This window comes from Temnothorax curvispinosus, unplaced genomic scaffold (assembly GCF_003070985.1).
Source record: "Temnothorax curvispinosus isolate PA1 unplaced genomic scaffold, ASM307098v1 QBEX01001390.1, whole genome shotgun sequence".
Classification (NCBI taxonomy): domain Eukaryota; kingdom Metazoa; phylum Arthropoda; class Insecta; order Hymenoptera; family Formicidae; genus Temnothorax; species Temnothorax curvispinosus.
In genome coordinates, this window is record NW_020211170.1 from 1 (window position 1) to 21,507 (window position 21,507).

The 21,507-nt window shown below is 41.4% G+C and overlaps 1 protein-coding gene across 1 annotated transcript; it reads left to right on the forward strand.

Annotated features, from left to right (window-relative positions):
- Nucleotides 1-13,277: 13,277 nt before the first annotated feature.
- On the forward strand, nt 13,278-17,490 carry LOC112463171 (the record flags this gene model as incomplete). The annotated part of the gene is made up of 2 exons (XM_025029371.1): nt 13,278-17,117; nt 17,459-17,490. Coding segments are annotated over exons 1-2 (3,872 nt in total), but the record flags the coding sequence as incomplete, so codon positions are not given.
- Between the last annotated feature and the right edge of the window lie 4,017 nt (nt 17,491-21,507).

Below are 21,507 nucleotides of genomic sequence, written 5' to 3' on the forward strand. Positions count from 1 at the left end.
TTGCGATAAATATTACCACATGCCTCGGTGGTCGAATTGGTACGACGCCCTACACGGAATGAGGGAGGTTCCAAGTTCGAACCCTGGCTGAGGTAATATTTTTCGCAATAAATTTTCTTTACAGTTATTAGATAATTAAATCGAGTCGATTTAATTCCGGGGAGGGAAGGGTTTTTAATTCTAACAATTACTGTGTTTTAAGTCCGACAAATAATCGGCGCGCAGTTTGTTGGAAAAATTATATGTATATACATATATAAACATATATGTATACAGTAACTAATATAAGGCTGTCAAAGACCTAAGCTTTGATCGCATGGCTTTTGATTCTAATTGATTGTATATCGTCGATCCTATTTCTCTTATTATGTGTATAAACAGTGCACATTTAGGCGGGAGAAAAGCCCTTCCTCGCAGGCAGGGGTGGGTGGGGCAGTGGACGTTGGTTAGCGTGAAAAGTTGAAAACCTTACCCGTACAATAATAGACCTCGTTTTGCCTTATAAGCAGGATTGGTGGGATGGGGTGAACCTTGCTTCAATCTATTCAAAGGTCTATTATTGTACGGTTTAGGTTTCCAATTTTCCACGCGAACCGAGGTCCACCCCTACCCACCCCTGCTTGCGGGGAAAGGGCGGTAGCCCCTCCCTCGCCTACATGTGTACTGTCTATGCATACATATCAGCAAATTACTTCCTTTAGCACTGACACAAACTGTAAATTTCTCAAACTTTTTTTGCTAATAACTTTTAAATAAGTAATAACCGACAATTAAGATGTAAGGAAAAATTACTCAAGATTATGTCCTCTAGACAACATATGTCAAGGCCATTAAAATCGGTGAGGTCGCCCTTAATCTCATTGCGGTTCAAGTTTTCAACTTCCACCGAGGTCTATCTCCACTCACCCCTGTTTGCGGTAGTCTCTTCTTCGCCTATATGTGTACTGTCCATACACGTATATCAATAAATTACTTCTCTTAACTCTGACACGAACTGTTATATTTCTTGAACTTTTTTTGTTCATAACTTTTAAATAAGCAATAAGCGACGAATAAGTTATAACGAAAAGTTACTCAGGGTCACAACATGTCAGGTCAAGGTCATCGGAGGTGCTTCTCCTAAAGTGAATAATTACCCAATATTCGCAGTAGCTACTCGGAAAATGTACACTGAATCCGTATTTCGTAATTTGCATTTACTGATAAAGCTGCAAAATGGAATTACAAAGGAGGATGTTAAAAAAGTCCGATTTTTGGCCCTCCAGCGAAACTTTAGTTGACCGTAAAAAATTGTTGTTTGGGATCCACAAGGGACCGTAAACAAGAAAACAATCTTACATCTTAGATATGCGGGGAACATTGATTTTACATCGAAATTCCTTGTGAAAACGAAATATTCGGATACTACGCTAAAATTTCTCATGAATTGGATGCATTGCGAAGGTGTTTTTATTATAATTGGTATCAAAAGGTTTTTGAAATCTCTGATCACGAATCTATTATCCAAATTAGCCCAGTAGCAGAGGAAAAAATAGTTCTTGCCCTGCAAAAGGTCGGGTAGTTCTGATTTTTGGATATGTTTTATATTTTGGGGTCCTAATGAAAAATCCAAGTTTTTGACCTTGGCGCACTTCCGCTCGCGCCGCCATCTTAAAAAAATGGAGCACAAAACCAGTTTTTTCGGAATATCTCCTTACCAGTAGGTATTTAGGCAAAAATAATTATTATCAATTTTATAAAAGATATAATTCCCTACAACTTTTGTCTGAAACATTTTTTCGTATATGCAATAGATAGCGAGTTACAGCACTGTAAAGTGGAACAAATTATTAAAAATTTCACAAAAGGCTCCTTTTTAAGCATATTTTATTATAATTATTGTTTATTAATTTCTATTAATATAAATTTATTATTATTATTAACAATAGTAATAGAACTCTAAGATTTAAAATCGATATAATGTGAGAATGCCGTCTAGTCCGAGCTTTTGGATCTAAGTAACGAAATAATTTTTTGTGTGAATTTTTAGTAGATATTATTTCCAACAAATACTGCGCGCCAACTGAATTGTCGATCTTGAAACACAGCATGCTTGTAGGAACAGTAAATTTACATATTTTTAAAACGATAATCGATTTAATTTTTGATGCTGATACGCATCGTATCTAACATCTCCTCCCTCCAAATATTACTGTAATGAATTTATTGCAAAAAATATCACCTCAACCAGGATTCAAACCTGAACCTCCCTCATACCGTGCGGGCGTTTCACCAATTCGATCACCGAGGCATGTGATAATTTTTCTCGCGAAATAATTTTTCGTGTAAATTTTTAATACTATTTCCAATAAATACTGCGCGCCAACTTAAACATATAAATTAATTATTATTTATTTATAATTAAATAAAATAAATTAAATTTATAATTAAATATACGTAAAATATTTTCAGCCTACGAATATGTTTAAAACGGAGCCTTTTGTGATATTTTTAATAATTTGCTCCACTTTACAGTGCTGTAGCTTTGTTTAAAGTTGAACGAAACAGAGAGAGAGAGAGAGAGAGAAATTGTGTAGAAGTAGCCATCTGTGGCATTTGTGTTGCGGTAGGTCAGGCCGCGCGTTCAGCGTAGGCCATGTATTACTACGCGCGCGAAACGCCGACTGCGTTGCGTCCCGGGCGAGAGAAGCGGCGAGCGTAGTGTTACACAGCGCGTGCGTGAGCATGTCAGGAGGGGCGCGCAACCCGGCGAGCGAGCATTCGTCTTCCGGCAGTCGTAGAGTAAAGTCGTGTTCGTCTACTAAGATCGGTTTTCGAGTACATTCTTTCGAGCGAATTAATATTCGAGATACGTAGTTGCGAAAGTCGTTCTGACTATAAGAACCTATTATCGGGGCGGTAGTGTATAATATTTCCGAACGCCCAACAAGAGATAGAAGGACGGTCGTTGCAGTATTCAACCATTGTGGACCGATTTGGAAACCCTCCCCGGCTTGAGTCAAGCAGCCATTGTGGAACGTTCTGGAAAGCCTTTCTGACACGAGGAAAGCAGCCATTGAGGAACATCGAGAGATCTGGTCTTGGCTTGGTCATTGCAATCTTTAATAATTAACTGAATGTCATATTTGAGGAGAGCTTCAATTATAAGGTAACCGGCTTTGGTCTATTTGAAAGAGGAAGTTAGACGCCCGTCTAACGTTACACGAAGGATCCCCGATACTTTCATAGTGACCATTCTCACTTGCATAAATCTCGAGAGCAAGTTAAGAGGGATACTTCCTCAATTATAGAAGAGCCGCGAACCTTTAATGTCGAGTCAATTACTAAAACTGAGCTCAGTCTAAATATATTCAATAATCTTTTCTTGCAGTTGCAATTATTTCAATAACAATTAAAGAATGTAAATTGCTAATTTTTGTGCGATTAATATTACGTGATAAACACGAGACCTTTAGATTATTCACTTGATTCCGTTCTTATACGTACGTGCTTCACACTTAAGACTCGTTTCTAATACTTGATCTGCGATAATATATATTAACCGTTTGCTTGCCGTTTTGAAAATATCTCCCAATAGATATTTACTTATATTCTTCACTTAATAACATTACGGTGCGTACATGCGTAACACTTACGATTCGTTTATAATAACTTTACTTGCGACAACATGTGTTAAACGTTTTCATGCGCTTTGATAATATCTCTCGATATTCTCGTGTCATTTGTTCCTTCCTTATCTAAATCAAGAGGCCAGGCTCGTGCACGGGCTCGTTCCTAACAAGCTTGCTATCCATTAGATATACAAAAAAATGTTTCCGACAAAAGTTGTAGGGAATTATATCTTCTACAAAATTGATAATAACTATTTTTGCCCAAATACCTACTGGTGAGGAGATATTCCGAAAAAACCGGTTTTGTGGTCCATTTTTTCAAGATAGCGGCGCGAGCGGAAGTGCGCCAAGGTCGAAAACTTGAATCTTTCATTAAGGCCCCAAAGTATAAAACATATCCAAAAATCAAAACTACCCGACCTTTTGCAGGGTAAACTTACCTAGCTACTGGGCTAAATAGCAAAATGTAGAAATGGCGAATAAAAAATGACATTCTTGACATGTAGTTTTGTACGTAAGATTGCATCATTCAAATATTTTATCAAAATGAGTCTGAGCGCGCTTTTTCAGACATGCTGATTACGAATCCATTAATTAAATGAAAAAAGAAAAGCTTATATAGTCTCATTTTTTCTCTAAAGTCTATAAACTCTCTAAAAGGGGTTATCAATTTCTATCTTTTTAGATAAAAATCGATAACCCCTTCATTATTAACAATTTTTATTAATTCTATTATATTCTTCAGTTTTTTCTACCCCTATTTCATATATAATTTTTTAAAATTTAGTTGATTAGTTCTTAAGTTATAGAAATTTTGGTAAGTTTGGCTGTTTTTTTAAACAGAAATCTGTAATCTCTTTATTATTAGCAATTTTGCATTTTTTAAATGCAATATTTCGACGTCTTAGAACATAAGAAACACATTGGCATCGAAAACTACGCAACCAGTTTTCGAAAAGATCGGTAACAAAAAATAGTACACTTTATAGCACTCCCCGGGAAATTCTACCCCTACTTCATATATAACTTTTTAAGATTCAATCAATTATTTCCCGAAAAATTGGAAAAATTAAAAAAACCGGTTTCCAAAAAAATCGGTAACAAAAACTGTACACATTATGGCACCCCCAGAAAATTCTACCCCTACTTCGCATACAATTCTTTAAGATTCGGTCAATTAATTCCCGAAAAATTGAAAAAATTTCGGTACTGGCTTCCAAAAATATCGGTAACCCCTTTTGGAGACTTTCTAGACTTTAGAAAGAAAATGAGACTATATAAGCTATCAAATGACAACTTGTTTATTACTTTACAATTATTATTTTAGAAAATATAACAAAAAAACTACACAACCGGTTTAAAAAAAATCGGTATTAAAAAATTAACCCCACCACCGCCATTCCCGGAAAATTCTACCCCTGTTTCATATATAATTCTTTAAAATTCGGTCTATTAACAAATGAGTAATTCGCGGAAAACGTTGCAAGAAAACGTTGCATCTGTGGCTGAATTTACCCCCCCTTACTGTCGACAAAGACGTAATTCTACGTCAAAATCTAACATGGCGGGTTCAAAATGGCCGACCCAAAATGTTTGTATTGCCAGAATAAAATTAGGTAATTCATTTATTTTATAGAGTACTTGACGTTCGACGCCTTCAATTATTATATGTAATAAAACTCATTATATGTAATAAAACTCAATAACAAAAACAATTTAAAAAATTTATCAACAGAAGCATTTCAAGTTAACACTTCAAGTTGCTCGGCCGCAGTGAGCAGCAGCATGTGGACAGTGACTATAGTCACTGTTCGGCCGCAGTAAGCAGCATGTGCGCAGTGACTATAGTCACTGCTCGGCCGCAGCGAGCAGTATAATAGACGTACTGAAAGGATTAATATCAATTATAATAAAAAAAAACCTTCGCAATGCATCCGATTCATGAAAAATTTTAGCGTGGTATCAGAATATTTGGTTTTCACAAAAAAATTCGATGTAAAATCAATGTTTCCCGCATTTCTAGGATGTAAAACTGTTTTCTCTTGTTCATGTGGGTCCCAAACAACAACTTTTTACGGTCAACTAAAGTTCCACAGGAGCCAAAATTCGGACTTTAACATCCTCCTTTCCATAGTAATCATATACCTATGAGCATTAGAGAGAGATAATCCTCATGCATTTATTCAAACAAACCACCAAAACCATTTTTCGTTAAATATTGCGATGGCCCTCGCGGGTGTTGACGCAATGTGATTTCTGCCCAGTGCTCTGAATGTCAACGTGAAGAAATTCAAGCAAGCGCGGGTAAACGGTGCACCCTGTGCCCTTTACCCATAAAACTGCTGGGCTGCTGCCCAATCCCAGGTCCTATCAGCTGGGTAACGGATGCAGCCGGTAGTACTGAACAGGGTAGCGTTTCGCGAAGCGAGCGCGGCGTGCTCGTGCGTGGGAGATGCCCAATACGAGCGGGGTATATGGCGCACCACGTGCCGTATATTCCTAAGGCGCGTCGACTGCTGCCGAATCCCGGATCTCCGGGCAACCGATGAGCGACGCGATAATAGCACGGGGCGACTTGTGCGATTACGTGGTAGCTGGGGGCATGGCACCAGCGACGGCGACTCGTCAAACGTGAGCTAAGATCGCTCGACACGAGTACTACGGGGGTAGGGAGCCCCGCCGGGAGGCTACCGGTGCCCTACCAGATGGTGTCGGACTCGTAGGGGCAGAGGATTCGCATAGCCGAGTGAGCGGCATGGAGGGCCTAGTGTGGGTCACGCTATGAAGCTCATGTTGCGCATTACCTATAATGGGGGTGCTATGGCACCCCAACCCTGTCAGTTGGGCTGATCTAATCCAAGTGGATCACGCCTGCTGCAGGAACCCTGCTACTTGGGGAACACCACAGGTACAATAGTGAGTCATGAGTGCGTTACGGGAAACCGTTTCCCTACGTTTGAAGGGTCGGCTTGTCCGGGAGTACGTAATCGTCAGGTATGGGCTCTGTAAGGGGGAAATCCCCGGTGTCGGCTCTGATTCTAGCGTGAAGGGAAGTATTGCTGACGTTGATCGCACTCCGACCACGGGGAGGATTCTGGGGGGGCTAACCGCCCTCCCCAGACCCCCCGGTGCGGTCGTATCTATGACTCTCATTATAGTAGCCAAATGCCTCGTCATCTAATTAGTGACGCGCATGAATGGATTAACGAGGTTTCCACTGTCCCTATCTACTATCTAGCGAAACCACTGCCAAGGGAACGGGCTTGGAAAAATTAGCGGGGAAAGAAGACCCTGTTGAGCTTGACTCTAGTCTGGCGAATTAACTGCTGCGCACGCAACATGTACATGATCGCAAGGTCGGTATAGAAAATGACCACAGACATCTATATATTACTGGGGTGCTAACTTCTTATGTATAAGGGTCTGATAATCCTTATGTACAAATGTATATAAAAGCATCCTTTCCGCGTATGCGCCTTGATGCGTATATATTGGGTTGGCCAATAAGTCCGTGCGGTTATTTATAAGTAACATTTATAAGTAAAAAACCGCACGGACTTATTGGCCAACCTATTACTATCCCAAGAAGCGCTAATGCGCGTATTGGGACCTGACATTTGTCGCCATGACATCTGGTGGTCAAAAGTAAAAGCACTCAGGGCTCACAGATCTCGTGGCATGTACAGGCTTGATGTGCGGTCATACTGGCTTTGCGTTGTATTTTTATTAATATGGATAAATTTTCTCCGCGTTGTAAATCTACGAGCAGAATTAAATGTTTAGGTCGCGGTTGTGGAAATAAGGTTGATATAATTTAAATGTTCGATTTCATCACTTTCCTAAGCCCAAAAAGTGCATCGTACATTTCAAAAATTATTTTGGCAATTTAGAGAAAATTGATTGTTTCAAAGCCTGGAAAAATGCATTGAAAATGGAGAAAATGACCCCTTATATAAGAGTGTGTTCACTGCATTTTAAGAAAGAGGATTATATACTGCTAGGTAAGTTAATTTGGTAAAAGTTTACAATAACTTACACAGCTCGGATTACTTTGACCTTGACATATGTTGTCAAGGACATAATACTGAGTAACTTTTCCTTATAACTTAATCGGCGGTCGCTTTTTATTAAAAAGTTATTAACAAAAAAAAGTTTGGCGACCTCACCGATTTCAATGACCTTGATATATGTTGTCAAGGTCATGACCCCGAGTGACCTTCAGAAGGTTTTAGCCGTTGCTCGTTATTCGTTAAAAAGTTATTAACAAAAAAAGTTTGGAAAATACGTAGGTTAGATGACGCGCTTTACAAGTATTTAACTGTTTAAAGCGCGTCACTAATCTACATAGGTTAGATGACGCGCTTTAACAGTATTTAATTGTTTAAAGCGCGTCAACTAACCCATGCGTAAACTATTTCAGGGCTACCGTACCTCTCCCGAAAGCAGGGGGGTGGGTGTGGGTGAACCTCGGTTCGCGTGAAAAGTATATGCGTGAAAAGTATATGCGTGAACTATTTCGAGGCTACCGCACCTCCCCCGAAAGCGGGGGGGTGTGGTTGAACCTCGGTTCGCGTGAAAAGTGTATGCGTGAACTATTTCGGAGCTACCGCACCTCCCCCGAAAGCAGGGGGGTGTGGGTGAACCTCGGTTCGCGTGAAAAGTGTATGCGTAAACTATTTCGACATATATATTAGTCATTTATGCCTTCCAATACTCAAAATAGCTGCTATATTTTTCAAACTTTTTTTGTTTATAACTTTTTAATAAGCAGCGACCGCCGACTAAGTTATAAGGAAAAGTTACTCAGTATTATGTCCTTGACAACATATGTCAAGGACATAATACTGTCAAGGTCAAAGTAATCCGAGCTGTGTAAGTTATTGTAAACTTTTACCGTTAATTTTTGACAGGAAAAATTAGTTTGAGATTTTGTTTAACCAAAAGCATGAATGTGTAAATAATACATTTTCAATAATAATTAACGGTGAATAATTTGATGATAGATGTTGCAAAAACGAGACGCTTGAAGAAAACTGCTGTGAGAAGTTTGTAAACACAGAGCTGTAAAGCTCACAACATCACTTCTCATGTTTTGTTCATTTATTTCACATTTAATTATATGTCCTGCTTTTAAAACTCTTTCGTCTTCAATAAACTTTCTCTGCGCAGGATTTGCACCAGCCCAATCACAAATATTTTCCATGGATATTGTTCGAAATTCCGTTATCACACTGCGCCATCCGATCAGATGGCAGCATCAATTGGATATCGACGGGCCCAATCGCCGGAAGTTGCCGCAACTTGCGTAAGCACGGGCGCGCTCATCGCCAACTTCTTCCTCGCGACACACAGAGTCGTACAAATGGCCGCGCAGTGATCAGACGTACGACGTGTACTCTGTGCATTTGATTTGTGAATACGAATTGAAATGCCTACCGCAGTGATTGAAGCTGCCGAGATACTTTACTAACGTCTAAAGAGACCGCTCGTCCAACTCTGGTACATCGACACGACGAATCAGGCTCACACGTGCGCGAGTGCCGACCGCCACGTGTCTCACCGGCTCACGGGCTAATCACCACGAGGAGGGCAATTAATATAATTGTCTCTCGTACTCACGGACAATCTAAAGACTTCTCATTTATTCACCGCTCATCGTTTCTCAGGTCAGATTGTACATTTTTAACGCATTAAAGACGGCTCAGACTGTGTTCTGAGTTACACATAAATTAAAGAAATAATTTGTTAACACCTTCCACGCGCGTCCTTCTCATCCCGCTTCTATCGCCGGGATTAATCAGCGATTTCGCGAACAGATATTAACATTTTAATAACAGACTATAACATAGCATTTGAAGCCCACCAAAACTGTGAGCTGATCGGCGCCATATTGGTTAAACCTCGCCTTCATGTCAGATCCCAATAACGTGCTTTTAATGCGTGTACAATTGAATTGCAATGGCTTCAAAACCACATTAAGGCTGCGTTCGAAAACGCTACCTGAGGGTAAACTCGAGTGAGTAGTGGTGGGGGTAGGGCGTATCCCGAGTGTAAGTAGTTTCCGAACGGCAAATAAGTAATAAGACATGGCGGACGAAAGGCAATCCCGAAAAAATATTATTGTATCCTGTGCATGACTGCTGGACAAGAAATAATCAGGATAGCTGTAGATAGTTTATATCCAGATAGTAATGATAAGCCGCTGAGTGCTTCTACAGCTTCTACTTCCTTTTAATAAAATTAATGATGCAATCACCAAATAGCGATGACATATTTTTTTATTTAAAATTGTTGTAATGCGGAAGCCGAGTTGGCCTCGTTGCGACACCGAGCTGCCAGCGCACGAGTTCCGGCTATTGCCAAATACACCTTCGGTGGCATTCCGGGCTTCACCAAGTCGCCAGGCTACTGACCTGAGCCCGGAAGCAAAAGCGCTGACAGCTGAGTCGACAGCGAGGAAGCGACTCCGCGCGATAAAAGGCCCGCCCTTCCGATAAGCGGCGGGCAGTCCAGATTCCGAGCACGTACCGCGTTAGTCTATTATTATTATTTCATATTATACACTTTGTTACACCCGCAAGTCAGGGTAGTGAAACTAAGGCCATTCAGTGTATTACATCAAATATCTACTTTATTAAAAACCACTGCTACACGAATCTCGCGAGTGTTGGTCTTTCTTCCACCCAGCGGATCCTACGAACGGTGCCGGCCCTGAGAACGACCTCACGGTGCGGCACGACAACAAAATTATTGGTTATTACTTTACAAAAGGAGTGTAAAATATATCGATTGCTTAAGCAACTGTTAAGATATATCTATTACGTAAAATAAATTATTAATTAATATAAATAATAGAAAAACATAATCGTAATTAGCGTCAAGATATTATTAAATGTAGATAAAATCTGATAATAAATTAGCGGTAGGCAATAGAATATAATTAACCCTAGAAAGACTTTCGGGTTTGAGAGATCCAGCCAAATTTTCGAGTAACTGGCATCGCGGGGTTATTGACATAATAAAGATGGCTCTATGGCGTAAAAAAAACTTTGGTCCTTTCCCTACCATTTGCCGCTAGGGGGACCCTGCGTAGTCGCTACGGAACAGTGCGAACATAAGTAGCATCGAGTCTCAAAAATCCAATTATGTACGACTCGGTTGAAATTCGAAAGTAAATATATGCCTCTTTTTTTGCTGGTTTGGTACAAAATGAGTAGTATTAAATAGGGCGGCAGTGTGGTCTAGTGGTAGAACGCCAGACTCGTAATCTGAGGAACCAGGTTCGAGTCCACTAGAGCCATGAAGCATGAAATGTTTTTCCGATAGCTGCGCCCCTCCGTGCAAGATAGGCTCTTGTGCGGAGAAAACTGGGCTCCGTCTTTCGAAAAGAAACGTTAAGTCGTTGGTCCAAAGGGTTAAAGTGAGAGGAAAAGGATAGTATTGGTAGTAGATTGCGAACCTTGCGAGGATATGCAATAAATTACGAATTTTACAGTAGTATTGAATAAATATTAAAGTTTTTGTTAGTTTTTTGATATTAACAATATTTATTGGTTTATAAGTATGACTTTGATATTAAAATGTTTGATAGAATGTGTGTAGTACACACACACGCGCGCGCGCGCGCACACGCGCACACAAATATCACCGCATAATGGACAACTTGGTACCCTACAACTTTTGTACAAAACATTTCTTCCGAAAACGTCATCTTTCCGAGATAATCCAGTGTCCCGATCTTTTTGTTACAGCCTTTATGCAAATGTCGGATCGTCCGATAGATGGCATCTGATGAGATCCGTTTCTCGTATTTGAAATATGACAAACAATAGTATAAGAACGGTATATAAATCAAGTGTTCGGTACACCTCATCGAATATCAGTTGTATCGGAGTCCACGCTTATACTTAATAAAGTGGCACACAATTTTGTATCGATATATTTATGGTTTTATAGCATTTTACATCCCTTCATGATTTTTAATTATATCTGAGCAGATCTGGATACATTCGGTAAATAATTACATCTTAGCAAATCAAATTATATCTAGTCAGATCTGCTTATATCTGTTCAGATCTGGCCAAATAGAGACAATTTGCAGATCAAATTATATCTGGCCAGATCTGATGAGCCAGATCTGGTCCATATCTCGACAGATCTAATTTTTTTTTCCCGGGAGATTAGATCAGAGCTCGGCACTCCGCCTAGCGCTATTCTTCTTACCTCGTCGTCCCGCGCGGTCTATGAGCCGCTGGAGGCTCAGGCGCGTATAATTTGTGAACAATAGCTTTTCATGTCACCCATGAGGTACTATTGTTGATAAGTTTTTTTCTTTTTAAGTGGTATCCCTAGTAGGCCTAATCCACTGATGACTGAAACGACCCTTTAACTAATTGAATAGAAGCAGAATTCAATAATTAATGAAATAAAGAATATTCAGGCTGAATTTCGGCATCTTTTACGGGCGAAAACGGGAACATCGATCTGCATATTGCATGTCGGTAATCGATTGACATCGGCAACAATTTTTCACTCCGTTTTAGGCGGCTTGCTACGTGCAATATGCAGATCAATGTTCCCGCTTTCGCTTGTAAAAGATCTCAAAATCCAACCTGAATTTTTTTTATTTCAATAATTATTGAATTCGGCTTCTATTCAATTAGTTATAGGGTCGTTTCATGCAGTGAATTAAGCCTACTAGGGATACCATTTCAAAAAAAGATGTGTCTGTTAGTAGGTGGCTGCGCGTAGAGATGTCGCAGTGCAGAGTGAAGTAACATGGCGGGCGAAGAGAAGACACGTTTGTTAGCGCTCGTCATAAGAAATTTATATTTTGTGCAAGTATAACGAAATAAAGCATATCAAGCATAAAATTGTTACGTAATTCCCGCACCCATCACAACCCGGGTGCGTACAAGTGGTCCTTCGAGCCGGATTCCGGTATAATTGGCCGGATGTGGCATAGCAACGTAACGTGCGTCGAACCGGCAGTGGAAAACGCACATAAGTATTTGCCGGCAACGCTGTCGAAATTATCTAGCAGAGGTAGTCCAGCGGGCAAGTACTGAAAGCATCGTGAGTCTCGGTTATTGCGATAGCCGATCGACTGCATCAAAAAGCATTGACGCCTGAAACAACGGCAAGCACGAGAGGATAGTCAGGCTGTCTCTCTCTCGTTTTCTCTCTCTCGTGTGGCGGGCCCAGCAACAAAGGGCGCCAACGGATACTCACTCGTGCGCAAGGCCGAGCCTGAGGAAGCGGATTGGCGCGCTTGCAGACGACACAAGGGACGTTTGCACGGCGGCGATCTCACCAGACACTCACTCGTGCGCAAGGCCGAGCCTGAGACAGCGGATTCGCGCGCTTGCAAGCAGCACAGGACGCTTGCACTGCGGCGATCTCACCATCACGTAGCCACGTGATAAGACACCGGCGGCGACACGAGCCCACCGGTATTCTGCGAGGATCGAGGTTAAGATCGACGAGGGTCAGCCGTGCTGTTACTACGAGTCGAGCACCATCGTTCCACAGACAGCTCTACGACTTGGCAACGAGGATCACAGCAGCATCCGAGCGTGCGCTAAGCGTATCGAGTATAGCAATCTAAGCATAACCTGTAAGTCCGTTCCGTTACTAAAGATCGTGTCAAGTTAGCGTAGCTTCACGATGGCAAACGAGCTAACCTCTCTTAGGCGTGCGCGAGGTACGTTTAAGTCCCGTCTTACGGGTTTCGAGACATTTCTTGAGGGCTTTCGCGCGTCGGGCAATCCGATCGAGACTCTTGAAGCAAGAATCGAATTTATACAAAGCTTATGGCCTAATTTTAACGACACTCAGAATAAAATCGAGGATTTGGACGACGCGGATGAAGAACGGTATATCATAGACGAACGGTATTGTTCTTTAATCGGTCGAGCACGAGCTCTTGTCAATCTTGAGCGAGCACAGCATCAACAAATCAATTACGCGGGTAATCAGCAGCACAACAATGCCCACCTCAACGGAGGTGCCGGCCACACGCAGGATCTCACGGTCAAATTGCCGACGATGAGTTTTCCGGTATTTGACGGGAATCCTGAGCAATGGCTCCAATTTCGCGACAGTTTTCAGGGGCTAATCGAAACAAACGTTAACCTATCAGATATTCAACGCATGTATTATCTGCGGTCGTCATTGAAAGGGCGTGCCGCGGAGGTCATTCAAGCACTCGAGTCTTCCGCAGCGAATTACGAAATTGCCTGGACGCTCTTGAAAAAGAGGTTCGAGGACAAAACCGCGATCGCAAGTCGTCACTTACAGTTACTACTCGACATTCCCGTGATACAGAAGGAATCTGGGGGGCAGTTACGAAAAACATTAGACAGTATGTTGCGACATATTCGTGCTATTGAGCAGCTCGGGGCTAATACCTGGGACGCAGTAGTAATTCATCTTTTAACCTCAAAGTTAGACAGCATGACGCGACGCGAATGGCGTGCGCATGCAAAGGAACGGGAAAATCTCACAGTCGGCACTTTGACAGATTTCCTCGAGGATCGATGCCTCATTCTCGAACCGGAGAATATAAAGCCAGAGACGAATAAAACACAATCAGCAGCGCGATCGGAAGGGCGAGCGTCGTCCCAACCGAATAAAGCAACACAATCGAATTCTTTCGCGAATACAAGCGATGAGAAACAAGCGTCTCGCAAATGTGCGTATTGTAAAGAAGAATCGCACCTCATTTATTCATGCCACAAGTTCCGCGATTTAGGCGTACCGAAAAGACAAAGCGTAGTAAACGAGCTTAAACTTTGCCGTAATTGCTTGCGAAGCAATCATATCGCGGCGAATTGTATGTCGACTCATTGCAGAAAGTGCGAGGGTAAACATAACACGTTGTTACACCCTAACGATCAATCAGTAGAAGCGAACAATCAATCGAATAGTAGCAGCAATTCAGACACTAGCAAGGGCGTCGCTTTAACGTCGACAAGCATTCCAGAGCATTTCTCTCCTTACCGAGTCATATTGTCAACCGCAAGGGTTTGGATTCACGATAGGAGCGGAGCACGAGTCGAATGTAGAGTACTTTTAGACTCGGGTTCTCAGTTCAACTTTATAACGCGTGAGCTTTGCGAGCGTTTGAAGTTAAGTACGCATGAGCAGGATTTTTCAGTCAAAGGCATAGGTCCAGCTATAGATCTCCACGCATCAGCGGGTGCTGTTATACAATCTAAGCATACTGCATATAAAACTAAGCGTCAATTTTTGATTATTGAACGAATAACCGAGAACCTGCCCATAGCAGCAGTCGAAATCGGTCATCTCAAAATCCCTCCTAATATAAATCTCGCTGACAGCACGTTTCACCTTCCAGGTAGGGTTGACGTGATATTAGGAGCAAGCATATTTTGGGATCTTCTTTGCATTGGCCAGATAAAACTAGGTCGCAATCAACCAGTCCTCCAGAAGACGCATCTTGGATGGATAGCCGCTGGTGATATTACTCCAGTCACTCAATCGCCTGCATCAATCAGTTACATAACAGCAGACGCGGCACTTCAAAAGCAGGTCGAAAGGTTTTGGACGATAGAAGAGATCGACCGGGCGCCGGTGCGATCAAAGAGCGACGAATCGTGCGAACTCCACTTTCTGCAGACCTACAAACGGGACGCAAGTGGACGGTTTATAGTCAGTCTACCATTCAAAGGGGACCCCAGCGAGTTGGGCGAATCCCGTAGTACCGCGGTGAAGCGATTCTACAAAATCGAACAGAAGCTAGAACGCGATCCTGAGCTCAAGGCAGCTTACGTCAAGTTTATGCAGGATTACGAATCATTGGGTCACATGACCGTCGTAAACGATACAACAAGTAACACCTCGCCGGTGTATTACATCCCACATCATGCCGTAGTTACCCAAGTTAACGGGCAGAATAAGCTTCGGGTAGTCTTCAACGCTTCTGCCAAGACAACTTCAGGAAAGTCTCTTAATGACATTTTGCAAGTCGGACCCACGATCCAGCCAACGTTATTTGTAATCGTGCTGCGATTCCGACAACACCAATTCGTACTAACAGCTGACATCGTGAAGATGTACAGACAGGTCGAGATTATCGAGGAGCAGAGAAATTTGCAGCGAATCGTGTGGAGACCAGCCAGCAGTTTACCATTACTGGATTACTCAGTAAATACAGTTACATATGGCGAAGCAGCCTCAGCATTTTTAGCAATTCGATCTATGCAGCAAGCAGCTCATGATGCGAAACAATCTCATCCGATTGCGAGTAAAGTCATATTGGAGGATTTCTGCGTAGATGATCTCCTCACCGGCGACGATGACATAAACGCACTTCGATCCCTGAAGACAGATCTCATTGAAATATTGAGATCAGCAGGCTTCACGTTGGCCAAATGGAACTCTAACGAACCGACTCTCCTCTCATCCAGTGCAGACGAGATTCCGCAACTATTAAACATCGGAGACGAAGTGAAAACTCTCGGTCTTTCGTGGGCTTCCCGCAAGGACACACTACAATATCGAGTGACCTTCAGAAACACAGAGGGTCGCGTCACAAAGCGCAAAGTACTATCGGTCGCGTCTCAGATCTTCGATCCATTGGGATTAGTGGGGCCAGTCACTATAACTGCGAAGATCTTGCTCCAACGCATGTGGCAGTTAAATCTTACATGGGACGAATCACTTCCTAGCAGCCTACATTCTGAGTGGCTCAACTATCTCGAACAGCTTCCTGCAATCAACGACATCTCTATTCCGCGCGTGGTTGTCTGCGGAAACCCCGTGCGCATTGAACTTCATGGGTTCTCCGATGCATCGGAAGCAGCCTATGTGGCTTGCGTATACTTACGATCGATCGATACTCAAGGAAGGATTACAATTCGGCTATTATGCGCGAAGTCAAAGGTCGCGCCATTGAAAACAATCTGTGTTCCTCGACTGGAACTCCTCGCAGCTCTTCTGCTAGCAAAACTGGTTAAGCTAGTAATGGATACGCTATCATTAAGCATTCAAGCTCGCTTTTATTGGTGCAATTCAGAAATTGTTCTAGCATGGATATACGGCGAACCTTATCAACGCAAAACCTTCGTTGCCAATCGGATCACGGAGATCCATCAATTAACAGAAAAGGAAATGTGGCATCATGTAAAATCAGAGGACAATCCAGCGGACGTTATCTCCAGAGGGGTGAACCCAAATCAACTAAAGCATCTCCGTCTCTGGTGGGAAGGACCTGAGTGGTTGTACGATCCTGCGGAGCATCTTCACGAAACGATTCCCCCGGTAATCGGCGAGATTCCGGAGACCAAAGCATCCAGCACCACGTTCACGCAAATCTTCGAAGATAACGATATACTCAGTCGGTTTTCATCTCTTTCTAGACTGAAGCGAGTTATTGCATATTGCTTACGTTGGAAAGAACCAATTAAATCAAGTACTACGCGACAGATACGACCATTGAGCGTCAACGAACTGGATCAAGCGATGCGGCTGATCATTAAGTTGGTACAAGCACATTGTTTTCCACGTGAAATCCACGATCTAAATATCGAGCAACGTGTTCGACATGACAGTCGTTTACTGACACTGCATCCCTTTCTGGACAAGGAAGGAATCATCCGAGTGGGAGGACGATTGAGGAACGCACAAATCGAGTATTCGCGTCAGCACCCAATTGTCTTGCCTTCTAATCATCACGTCACCCATCTTATCATTCGCGATGAGCACTGTAGAAATTTGCATCTCGGTGCACAGGCTTTACTTTCTACATTACAAGAATCTTATTGGATCTTATCTGCTAGGTCAACTATCAGAAAGATTTTGCATAAATGTATTATTTGCTTCAGAGCCAGACCGTATGCTGCACGACACCTTATGGGTGAGTTACCGGCACATCGTGTAACGTATACTCGCGCGTTTGTGAACGTAGGCGTTGATTACGGCGGCCCGTTCAGCTTAAAACTTTCGCGTAACAAAACTTGTAAAGCGTACGTCTGTGTTTTCGTGTGTATGTCTACCAAAGCAATACATATCGAATTAGTTTCCGATTTAAGCACTCCGGCATTTCTTAATGCACTTAAGCGATTTATTGCGCGGCGCGGCAAGTGTGCGCATATTTATTCCGACAACGGTAGTAATTTTAAGGGCGCTAAAAACGAGTTAGCGGAGTTTTACGATCTAATCACGACGTTCGATCATCAAGAGGTTATCGAGCGACATTGTTCAGATCACGCCATACAGTGGCATTTCATTCCTCCATACTCTCCCCATATGGGCGGCTTGTGGGAGGCCGGTATAAAATCTATCAAAGCGCATATGCGGCGCGTACTCGGCGAAGCTCTATTAACGTTTGAGGAGATGTACACTATTCTTACTCAAATAGAGTCGGTATTGAACTCGCGACCGCTTACTCCGATTTCGAGCGATCCAACGGATCTGCGTGCGTTAACCCCAGGACATTTCCTGATCGGGGAACCTCTTAACGCCATACCACAGCAGAACTTTGTTGAAACTCCTTCCAATCGTCTTACGCGTTTCCAATATCTCACTAAATTAGTTCAAACGTTTTGGACTCGTTGGTCCACAGAATATTTGTCTAATCTCCAACAGAGATTCAAATAGAATCGCGAAGATCAAGTTTCCCCGATCAAGGTAGGCACATTGGTGCTATTGCGAGATGATAATGCACCCTCGATGCAATGGGCATTAGGGCGTGTAACTGAATGCCACGAAGGCAGTGATGGAAAAGTCAGAGTCGTAAGTGTAAAGACTGCGAAAGGCATAGTGCAACGTACTGTAGCGAAACTCTGTATTTTACCTATTGATGTATAAACTCCTATTTGTTTGTATTTACGTGTAGCGATAAGATTAGCATAAGTCCTGAGAGTACAAATACTTGTAATATCTCGTTGAAAGCCAGGTCTTTCAAGGCGGGCGATATGTTAGTAGGTGGCTGCGCGTAAAGATGTCGCAGTGCAGAGTGAAGTAACATGGCGGGCGAAGAGAAGACACGTTTGTTAGCGCTCGTCATAAGAAATTTATATTTTGTGCAAGTATAACGAAATAAAGCATATCAAGCATAAAATTGTTACGTAATTCCCGCACCCATCACAACCCGGGTGCGTACAGTGTCAACAATAGTACCTCATAGGTGACATGGAAAGCTATTGTTTACAAATTATACGCGCCTAAGCCTCCAGCGGCTCATAGATCTACATATGATACAAAATATATTTCAAATAAAGATCAGTTGAGCATTAAAAAAAAAAATTTTTTTTAAATGTTATTACCGATAAAAAAAACATCAACTTTACTTTTCTACATAGTCATTAAGGTGGTGCGAACTTGTATATAAAAAACAAAATTTTTGAATTTTATAACGCAACTAGGCGGAAAAGATGCAAATATGTCTAAAACTAATATCTGTAAAATTTCAACTTGATCAGAGCTCATCTTCTGCCTCCAACCTTTTTTTGAAAATTTTACTAAAAGCAAAATTTTGAAAATTAAAAAAGAAGACGCAGCTGAAAAGGAGGAGTGTCAATAAGGCCATTTTTTGGCTTACGTCAGAATCGCTCCAAACTGTGGTATTTTCTTCCTACCGATGTAACTCACAACTTCCTAGAACCGATTGTTGTCCAAGCAATTACTTAGAGGCTGAGAACGGGCAACTTAAAATCTCAAAAATCAATTAAAGTTTTTCACATGGTGGTAGTGCCGGTTTCATTTCAGCATGTTATTGTTGGGAGGGTGGGAGGGAGAGGGAGGCAGGGGAAGGGAGAGTGAAAGGTTGAGGGGGAGGACGGGAGGGTGGGAAATAGAGGGAGGAAAGAGAGAGAAAAGAAAGGTGGGAAGGAGAAAGAGGGAAAAAGAGAGAAAAAGAGATAGGAAAAGCAAGGAAAGAGGGAGAGGGAGGCAGACCTGGTTCCTCTCGTCTGGTTCCCGTCATTCTCTCTCTCTCGCTCTCCCTCTCTTCCTCTCTCCCACTTTTCCCTCTCCCCCTCCCCCTCCCCCTCCCCTCTCTCCCTCTCCCTCTCCCTCTCTCTCTCTCTCTCTCTCTCTCTCTCTCTCTCTCTCTCTCTCTCTATTAGGGCGCTAACATATATAAATAGTAGAGAAGACTGCATAGCGAATAGAAAATATGCCGACTGTGTTCTAGAAGTATTTACACAAATTGAAGTAGAGCAATTATGTAAAATAGTCCGAAAATTAGAAAACAAAGCCGGTACAGAAGAAGGTATAACTGTAGAAATAATGAAACATGTAGTAGAAGCAGCAGCAGAGAAAATATGTCATATACTAAATAAGTCACTCGAAGAAGGAATGTTCCCTGAGAAGTGGAAAGAAGCGATTGTAGTTCCGATACCCAAAGTTCGAGGAACAAATAAAATTGAAGAATTCCGACCGATAAATAAATTGCCAGTATACGAGAAAATATTGGAGATAATAGTTCAGAAACAATTAGTAGAATACTTAGAAAATAATAAATTGCTTAGAGAATGTCAATCGGGCTTCAGGGCAAAGCATTCATGCGAAACTGCTTTACAGTGGGTAGTTTCGGACTGGAAAAAAACAATAGGGGACGGAAAAATGATAGGAGTGGTTTTCTTAGATCTAAGAAGAGCATTTGAAGTAGTGGACAGAGAAATCTTGATAAAAAAATTACAATGGTATGGAATAAAAGGAGCAGTATTAAATTGGTTTAAAAGTTACTTAGAAAAATAGATCTCAGAGAGTAAAATTTAGTGGGGTTCTGTCAACTCCCGTTAATGTAGATTTAGGTTTTCCTCAGGGGTCAGTTTTAGGACCTTTGTTATTCCTATTATATATAAATGACATTATAGAGGCTATTAATGATAAGTGTGCAATAAGATTGTTCGCGGATGATGCGTTGATTTATACAACAGGGTATTCTAGTATAGAAATTAATAATAATCTCAATGAGCAAATGGTGAAAGTGGAAAAATGGTTAAAGATAAATAGGCTGTATGTTAATGTTGATAAGACTAAGATTATGTTAATAAGAGGAGTTAGAAAGAAAGCAATAGAGGACAATTTAAAAATTAAACTGCAGAATAAGGTACTAGAAATTGTAAGTGAAATTAAATATCTAGGAATAATAATTGATAAAAATTTAAATTTTTCTAAACATGTAGATTATATTAGTAAAAAGGTAGGAGCGAAATTAGGTGTTATGCGGAGAATTGGGAGGGAACTATCAGCAAACATGAGGTGCATTGTATATAAAGCAATAGTAAGTCCATTGTTCGAATATTGCTCATCTATACTAGTGGGTATAAGTAAAACAAATTTGGAGCATCTACAAAAAATGCAAAACCAAGGGATGAGAATAATACTTAGATGTAATAACAGAGTGAGAATCAGTGATATGTTAGAAGCACTACATTTTATGTCGATAAAAGAAAGGATCGAGTACAATACATGTGTACTCATATATAAAATTGTAAATGGGTTATGTCCCATATATTTGCAAAATAATATAGAATTAGTGCAATATAGAGAGGGTGTAAGTACACGGCAAAAAGGAAATATTTATATCAACAGATGTAGAACTACGGAAGAACAGAAAATGTTATGGTATGAAGGAATGAAAATGTACAATGCGTTACCCAACGAAATAAAAAGAGAAGACAGATTGCCGCATTTCAGAAGAATGGTAGCGAAACATATTCAGATAAGAGAGAGGGGAGCAAATATATAATATATAATAGAGTTGCGTAGTAGGCTACTTTCAGAGTTATTAATTTCAGATATTTATTATTGTAATGTATAAGAAAACTTCTTATGTAGCTATTGAAGCTAATAAACGACTATCATCATCATCATCATCTCTGTCTCTCTCTGTCTCTCTCTGTCTCTCTCTCTCTCTCTCTCT